We start from the raw sequence: 9,428 nt of genomic DNA, 5'->3' as shown, positions 1-9,428 counted from the left end.
TGGACCATGGGGTCAGACTAGTATTGTACCTGGACCATGGGGTCAGACTAGTATTGTACCTGGACCATGGGGTCAGACTAGTATTGTACCTGGACCATGGGGTCAGACTTGGCCAGGCGTTTGAGTCCCTCCACCAGCTTGGGCAGGTCAGCAGGGTTCTTGCACTCCACCGCCACCCTGACCACGGGRCTGACGCTRAACTTCATCACCCTCAGGTTGTGGGCGTGCTCGTAGGTGGAGATGGTCCCGGTCTTCACCAGGAACTGGTCCACTCCCACCAGACCCACGATGTTGCCGCAGGGCACATCCTCAATGGGCTCTGTGTAGCGCCCCATCATCAGAATGGTCCTGGGAGTCAGAGGGAGCACAGCACAGTTTAGTGAAGTCTACCAGTTATATTTTTATTTGTCCATTTACATTTACATTTAAGTCATTTAGCAGACGCTCTTATCCAGAGCGGTGACCTCACCTTTTCTAAACAGTTGTCGTAGGACAGTCATACACACCACTCCAGTCATTGTTCCATAGGACATGTACTGGTCTCCAGTCGTGTTCCATAGGACATGTACTGGTCTCCAGTCGTGTTCCATAGGACATGTACTGGTTGTGAAACTTATTTCACCTAATTTTAACATTATGTCATAAAGAACACACTTAATAAAAAAACTAGTTTTCACTTCCCCTTGGGAATGGAAGCCTGGGAAATGGAAGCCTGGGGAATGGAAGCCTGTTGTGCGCTACAGGGAGGGGCAATTGAATGCAAGCTTCACAAGAAAATGGGTAACAGGGTTGACGTGTTATGCTCGACCTGTTCAGTTCTCCACCCATGTTCATTGTTTTTATATATATATATATATATATATATATTAGTTTCACCATATTAAAACGAGAGTTCATTTCACGTAACAGGGTTGACCTTAAAATGAGGGACAGACATTTCATGTGATTAGATTCATCGCTAAATCACATGAAATTAGTAATAATCTCCAGAAATGACTGTCAAAGCAACACAAGAAGTAGGGATCCTGAAATCTCTGAGAAATGTGAGGGTTAAGTGGTTTAAAAAATCTGATTTATTTAATTTTCCATTTGGTCTATATTAAAGGGCACTTCCTAATTTTTTTTTTTTTTTAAACAGGCTTTTAAAATTCAAATATTGGTGCACAATTTCTACTGAAAATATAAATCGGACACAAAAGATCCTCATTTGGTTGAGCAAACCCTCCTGTATTTGAGCGGCTAACTAGGACATGTATTCTACCTCTGGATGGGCTTTAGATACAGGTCCTCCTTCTTCCCAGGAGTGTAGTTGGGTCCCATGATGCGAACCTTCTGCCCCGTGGCCACCATACCGGAGAACACACGGCCGAAGGCGTAGAAACGACCCTTGTCGCTGGTGGGCACCATCTTGGAAATGTACATCATCAAGGGAGCTTTGGGGTCGCAGTTCTTAATGCCTGGGAGGGTTAAGAGGGAGGGCGGTCAGGGAATGTACGATTTTCGGGAGAAGGTCGAGAATCTGAATTGGGCTCTGGGGTTAGTTAAGCGTTTCCCCTGGTTCACCCTCATCTGGTGATGGAGCCAGCTCTTCTATTGTTTGGCTGTTGGCATGACTTTTAGCATTATGAAGAGCAAACAAAGAGAGAGACTTGTCTACTGCACCAGGCTAGACTCTGACTCACCCATGGTGGACTCTTCGTCCCTGGGCCCGTCATACTAATAAAGTACTACTACTACCAGGCTGGACTGACTCGCCCATTGCAGACTTGTCGTTCATAAGCACCAGTACAACAAACAGACTGAAGCACCAGTTACTACTGTTTCACCGTGACTGTACATGTTTTTACATCTTCACAAAATTGTCATTTTATATGATCTCTTATCATTATTAGGCCAACTTTTTGGCCATCTTTGCTTCCTCATATTCCAAATGTTATGGTCACTACAGAATGGGAAGTGATATTGCTTGGAGCAAAGACTGCAGATAGTGATGATCACGCTCTATACAAGTGGAATGTCACAGTCCAAACACTACTGGTATACATCTAGTTGTTGCAGTGATAACCTGGGTAATTAATGGCATGTCACAGTTACAAGTTTCCTTTGAAAGGACAACGAGTTGATAACCAGTGAATGTTTAGTTACTGCCATAACATACTCCATAGAGTCTGTGACATAAATTTGCACTGTACAGAAATTCAGACCCAAACAAAGCTGACATTAAATTAAATATTGTCTGGCATAACGACATCCACAATATTTCTCCTGTAGACACTGTGGAATCAGATAAGACAACAGAGAGCTAGCAACTCCAGCTAAACGACCTGTCCTAGGGGCACTCTCCCCACGTCCAGAGTAGACATCACACTAATCAAAGGAAGTGACAGCGAAGATGTTTGTGGAGCGACAACTGAAATAGCAGACCTCCGAATGACTGTAAGTTGTGTTTGTCTTTACATAAGGTCAGCAGAAAGAGGGAAACAGAAGGAAGGTCAGGGGTAGTTGAGCCAATCAGCAGAGAATCTACAGTGCATTCGGAAGTATTCAGACCCTTCCCTTTTTCCACATTTTGTTACGTTACAACCTATTCTACACACACACAAACCCATTGTGACAACGAATTTGTTTTATAGTTTTTTCAGGTTAATTTATTACATAGTTTTCAGAACTTTGCTATGAGACTTCGAAAATGAGCCTCAGTGCATCCTGTTTCCATTGGTCATCCTCCCAATATATTTCTACAACTTGATTGAGTCACCCTGTGTAAAATTCATTGATTGGAGATTTGTAAGACCCACACCTGTATATATAAAGGTCCACAGTTGACCTACATATCATAGTAAAAACCAAGCCATCGAGATCGACAGAATTGGTCCCGTAGATTTTTAGGCTCAGAGGACAGGATTGTGTCGAGCACAGATTGGGGCAGGTGCAACACATTTCTGCAGCATTGAAGGTCCCAAGACACAGTGGCCTCCATCATCTTAATGGAAGAAGTTTTGAGCCCCCAAAACTCTCCTAAGCCTGCTGGCCGCAGCCAAACTGAGCAATCGCGAAGAAGTGCCTTGGCCAGGTGAGGTGAACCAAGAACCCTGCGTCACTCTGACAGCCGCTCTAGGAGTTCCCCGTGGAGATGGAGAACCTTCCAGAAGGACAACCCTCTTGCAGCACTCACCAATAGGCCTTTATGGTGGAGTGGCCAGACCAGAAGCACTCCTCAGTAAAAGGCACATGACAGCCCACTTGGAGTTTTTCCAAAAGGCACCTAAGGACTCTCAGACATGAGAAACATGATTCTGGTCTGATGAAACTAAGATTAAAACTCTTTGACCTGAATGCCAAACGTACGTCTGGAGGAACTGGCACAGTCCTTAGGTGAAGGATGGTGGTGGCAGCATCATGCTGTGGGGACTTGTTTCACGGCAGGGACTGGGAGACTAGTAGGATCGACGGAAAGATGAATGGAGCAAAGTACAGAGAGGATCCTTGATGAAAACGCTGCTCCCAAGCTTCCAGGACCCTGAGACTGGATGAAGGTTCACCTTCAACTGGACACGACCTCAGCACACCAGCCAAGAAAACGCAGGAGTGGCTTCGTGGACAAGTCTCCGAATGTCTTGAGTGGCCCAGCCACAGCCTGGACTTGAACCCGATCTGAAGAGAAGACCTGAAAATAGCTGATTCAGCGACGCTCTCCATTCAACGACAAGCTTGAGAGGATCCTGCCCAGAGAAGAATGGGAGAGACATTTTGGCCCATTCCTCCTTTGGCAGAGCTGTGCGAGCTGGTGTAACTGAGTCAGGTTTGTAGGCCATCTTGCTCGCACAACGCTTTTTCAGTTCTGCCACAACTTTTCTATAGGATTGAGGTCAGGGCCTTTGTGATAGGCCGACTCCCCAATTACCTTGACTTCGTTGTCTTAAGCCATTTTTGCACAACTTTGGCAGTATGCTTGGGTCATTGTCCCATTGGACAGACCTTTGCGACCAAGCTTAAACTTCCTGCACTGATGTTGAGATGTCTGCTTCAATATATCCACATAATTTCTTCCCATTCGTGATGCATCAATTTTGTGAAGTGCAACCAGTCCCCTCCTGCAGAGCACCCGCAACAGAGCTTCCACCCCGTGGGCTTCACGTTGGGATGGGTGTTAATTTGCGGTTGCAAGCCTCCGCCCTTTTCTCCAAACATAACATGGGTCATTAATGGGCCAAACAGTTTCTATTTTTGTTTCATCAGACAGAGGACATTTCTCCAAAGTCTGATCTTTGTTCCATGTTGCAGTTGCAAACCGTAGTCCTGGCTTTAGGTTATGTCAATAAGGATCATTTTAACTGTGGACATAGATGTTTTTGTACCTGTTTCCTCCAGCATCTTTCATCAACGGTCTTTGCTGTTGTTCTGGGATTGAATTTGCACTTTTCGCACCAAAGTCGTTCATGTCTCGTGGGAATCACTGGGAAATTCTCAAATGCCTCGTACCCGATTACAGGGGCTCGAGTCACTGGCTTACGTGGGGTGGGGGTTCCTTTTTTTTTTCCCAATTGCCCCGTCCCCTAACAGGGAAGGGGGGGGGGTGCGTCCTTGAGTGGGGTTTAGTCATGACAGTGATCTTTCTGTCTGCGGTGGCGGCCCCCTCTGGTTGTGACGTGGCGGAGATTTTGTGGGTATAACTCGGCCTTGGTCCTCAGGATGGTAAGTTGGTGGTTGAAATATCCCTCTAGTGTGTGGGGGATGTGCTTTGGCCAAAGTGGGTGGGTATATCCTTCTGTTGGCCCTGTCCGGGGTATCTCGATGGGGCCACCACAGTGTCCGACCCCTCCTGTTCAGCCTCCAGTATTATGCTGCAGTAAGTTTATGTGTCGGGGGGCTTGGGTCAGTTTGGTATACTTGGAGTTAACTTCCTTCCTGTCTATTCGGTAGTCTGTGTGAATTAAGTATCGTTCTCTCTAAATTCTCTCTTTCTCGTCTCTTTTTTCTTCTTTCTCCTCTCGGAGGACCTGAGCCTAGGACCCTGGCCTCAGGACTACTTGGCATGATGACTCCCTTGCTGTCCCCAGTCCACCTGGCCGTGCTCGCTGCTCAGTTTCAACTGTTCTGCTGCGGCTGATGGAGCCCTGACCTGTACACTGGATTGCTGCTACCTGTCCCAGACCTTGCTTTTTCAACTCTCTCGAGACAGCAGGAGCAGGTATGAGAATACTCTTAATTGATCGGCTACCTGAAAAGCCAACTGAATTTACTCCTGAGGTGCTGACCTTGCTGCACTCGACAACTACTGTGATTATTATTATCTTGACCATGCTGGTCATTTATGAACATTTGAACATCTTGGCTATGTTCTGTTATAAACCCACCCGCACAGCCAGAAGAGGACTGGCCCTCTCATAGCCTGGTTCCTCTCTAGGTTTCTTCCTAGGTTTTGGCCTTTCAGGGAGTTTTTCCTAACCACAGTGCTTCTACACTGCATTTGCTGCTGTTGGGTTTAGGCTGGGTTTCTGTACAGCACTTTGAGATATCAGCTGATGTAAGAAGGGTATATAAATAACCTTTGATTTGATCTCAAGGAGACAGGAAACGCGTCTCCTTCCTGAAGCGGTATGATGGCTGCGTGGTGCCATGGTGTATATACTTGTGTACTCATGTTTGTACAAGTACGAACGTGTACTTCAGGCGTTGGAAAATTGGCTCAGGATGAACCAGATTGTGGAGTTCTCAATTTGTTTGAGGTCTTGGCTGATTCTTTTGATTTTCCCTGAGTCAACAAAGAGGCACTGAGTTGAAGGTAGCCTTGAAAATACGCAACTAACAGAAGGAGCAAACAGGTACAAGGAAAGAGTTGCATTTTACATTTCTTTATAGTATTGACCATTAGGAGAATTGGATGTAGTTGGAGCTGAATTCCACAATGCCCGTGTCTCTGCTAAAACATTTAGTGGAGTCATATGAAATTTCTTCACCATGGAGTGGAAGTTTAGTCAGCCTATTCAAATCTACTTGGAGCGCGGTTCAATGGGGCATTGTTCACTGGAGAAGATACTGACACTCATTTGGACTGTTTTGTCTGAAGGCTGGTCTGAAATGGGTCCTTTTAAATGGGGTCACACTGCTCTGTTTCTATCTGATTATCAATGCGTGTTTGTCCGCGAATGGTGTTTTCATAAGTGCCATCAAGGTCCCTCATTCCTACACCGATGCAGACCAGACCGACTGTTCTAGATTCTTTACAGAGCGAAAATGCAATACTTAGCCCAAAACTGAATGACACACCACACATCCAATAGCCCAATCGGAGTCGCACTGAATCAACATGAACTTGACTGTCATCTTGTCACTCTACGAACAATATAGTGCATTCAATCCCTATCCACTACGATGGATATAGTGCCCTTCATTCATATACCCACTACGACAATATAGTGGCCTTCATTCCAATATGCCCCTACGATCAATTATGCCTTCATTCCAATATACCCACACGATCAATATAGTGCCTTCAATCCAATATCCATACGATCAAATTAGTGCCTTCATTCCAATATACCACTAAGTCAATATAGTGCCTTCATTACGAATATACCCACAATGATCAATATAGTGCTTCCATTCACTATACCACTAGATCAAATATAGTGCCTTCTTCCAATATACCCACTATCGATCAATATAGTGCTTCATTTCCAATATGGCCACTAACAATAATATAGTGGCTTATCATTCCATATACCCAACTACGATCACTATAGTGGCCTTCATTCCAATATACCCACTACGATCATATAGTGCCTTCATTCAATATACCCACTACGATAATATAGTGCCTTCATCTTCCACTATACCACTACGATCGATATAGTGCTTCTTCCATATACCGCACTACGATCAATATGTGCCTTCATTCCAATATGCCACTACGATCAATATAGTGCTTCATTCCAAAATATACCCCACTACGATCAATATAGCGCCTTCATTCAATATCCCACACGATCATATAGCGAATTCATTCCACTATACCACACAACGATCAATCTAAGTGTCTTCATCTCCAATATACCCACTACGACAATAAGATGGCTTCATTCCAATATACCCCACTAAGATAATATAGTGGCCTCAAATCAATATACCCACTACGATCCATATAGTGCCTTCATTCCAATATACCCACTTCGATCAATAAGTGCCTTCATTCCAATTACCCACTACGATCAATATAGCGCCTTCATTCCAATATACCCATACGATACAAATATAGGCTTATTCAATATCCCACTAACGATCAAATATAGTGGCCTTCATTCCATATACCACCTACGCATCATAATGCCTTCATTCCAACTATAATCGCGCACCACGATCAATATAGTGCCTTCATTAATATAACGCCACTAGATCAATATAGTGCTTTCATATCCAATTACACACTAACGATCAATATAGTGCCTTCTTCAATATACCCATACGATCATATCAGTGCCTTCATTCCAAATATACCCACTACGACAAATAGCGCCTTCATTCCAATATAACCACTACGATCATATAGCGTCCGCCTTCATTCCAATTAACCCACTACGATCAATATAGTGCCTTTCATTCCACTATACCACTACGATCAATATAGTGGCTTCATTCCAATATACCCCTATCGATCAATATAGTGCCTCATTCCAATATACCCTAACGATCAATATAGTGTCTTCATTCAATATACCCACAACGAACAATATAGTGCCTTCATTCCATATACCATACGACAATATCGCAAGTTCAGAATAAAATAAAGCCATCTATTATTTCATTATATCCTCAATCATTTGAATATTTCTCCCTGTGATAAACAATAACGGGCCGGGTTTTTTAATAAAAAAACCGATATATAAACAAACTATGAAGCCAGAACAGTAGCCGGTGTTACGAACTGAGTTCCTAACTGGCTACCTTGCCTGAACTATAGCTGTTTCAATCCTGGGTTGATGGGAAGAATCCGGTGGAATTTGAACCTGCAGATACAGAAGATGTTTTTCAGAAATTGCTTAACACGCCCCTGCAAGATTGAACCTGTAAGAAGTGGGTCCTTCCGCCAAAAATCATGTTTATCTCATATTCACCATCATGTTTTATTCATATTCACACATCATGTTATTCATACGGTTAAAGTGGCACGTTTACATACACTTAGGTTGGAGTTCATTAAAACTCGTCTTTCAACCCACTCTACAAATTTTCTTGTTACAAACTATAGTTTTGGGCAATTGGTTAGCCACATTCTATTTGTGGCATGACAAAAGTATTTTTACAACAATTGTTCTACAGACAGATTATTTCACACTTATAATTCACATGTATCCACAATTCCAGTGGGTCAAGAGTTTACATACACTAAGTTTGACTGTGCCTTTAAACAGCTGGCAAAATTCCAGAAAATGATGTCAAGGAAAAATTGTAGACCTCCGACAAGTCTGGTTCATCCTGGGAGCAATTTCCATACGCCTGAAGGTAAACAGTTCATCTGGTACAAACATAGTACGCAAGTATGAACAACATGGCACACGCAGACCCGTCATACTCTTCAGGAAGTTGGACGCCTTCTGGTGTCTAGAGATGGAACGTTCTTTTGGTCGCGAAAAAGTTCAAATCAATCCCGAAACATCAAAGGACCTTGTGAAATGCTGGAGGAAACAGTACAAAAGTATCCTATATCCACACGTAAAACGAGTCCTAATCAGACATAACTGAACAGCCAGACTACTCACTCAGTAACGCGGAAGAGCCAACTGCTCCAAACTGTGCATAAAAAGCCAGTAACGTCTTTGGCCTAATGACCATTGTTATGTTTGGAGGAAAAAGGAGGAGGCTTGTAACTGAAGAACACCATCCCACGTGAAGGATCGGGGGTGGACATCATGTTGTGCGGGTGCTTTGCCTGGGCAGGAGGGACTGGGCACTTCACAAAAGATGGCACATGAGGAGGAAACTTATGTGGATATATCGAAGCAGCGTCTCAAGACATCAGTCCGGAAGTTACAAGCTTGGGTCGCAAATGGGGTCTTCCAAATGGAAACTGACCAAAGCATACTTCCAAAGTTGTGGCAAAATCGGCTCCAGGACAACAAACGTCAAGTATTTGGACGTGGCCATCACAACGCACCTGACCTCAATCCTATAGAAAATGTGTGGGCAGAACTGAAAAAGTGTTGTGCAAGGAGGCCTACAAACTGACTCAGTTACACCAGCTCTGTCAGGAGGATTGGCCAACAATTCAACACCAACTTAATTCGTGGAAAGCTTGTGGAAGGCTACCCGAAACGTTTGAACCCAGTAACAATCTAAAGGCAATACTGTCCAAATACTAATTGAGTGTATATACACTTCTGACCCACTTGGAATCGTGATGTAAGAAAAAAAGCGAAATAAATCATTCT

At 43.9% G+C, this 9,428-nt stretch overlaps 1 protein-coding gene across 1 annotated transcript in view; it reads right to left on the bottom strand.

The window, feature by feature from the left end:
* LOC112076143 (elongation factor 2) overlaps positions 1–9,428 on the bottom strand; it is a 23,434-nt gene that overhangs the window by 6,130 nt on the left and 7,876 nt on the right. The window contains exons 7-8 of the mRNA XM_070441205.1: positions 1,262–1,461; positions 90–348 (exon numbers count right to left, since the gene is read on the bottom strand). Of these exons, the coding sequence (XP_070297306.1) occupies positions 90–348; positions 1,262–1,461 (459 nt within the window). The remainder of the gene's footprint in view (positions 1–89; positions 349–1,261; positions 1,462–9,428) is intronic.

The sequence above is a fragment of the Salvelinus sp. IW2-2015 genome, unplaced genomic scaffold, assembly GCF_002910315.2.
Source record: "Salvelinus sp. IW2-2015 unplaced genomic scaffold, ASM291031v2 Un_scaffold3595, whole genome shotgun sequence".
In the NCBI taxonomy this organism is placed as follows: Eukaryota; Metazoa; Chordata; class Actinopteri; order Salmoniformes; family Salmonidae; genus Salvelinus; species Salvelinus sp. IW2-2015.
This window is presented reverse-complemented; position numbering and strand designations above follow the sequence as displayed.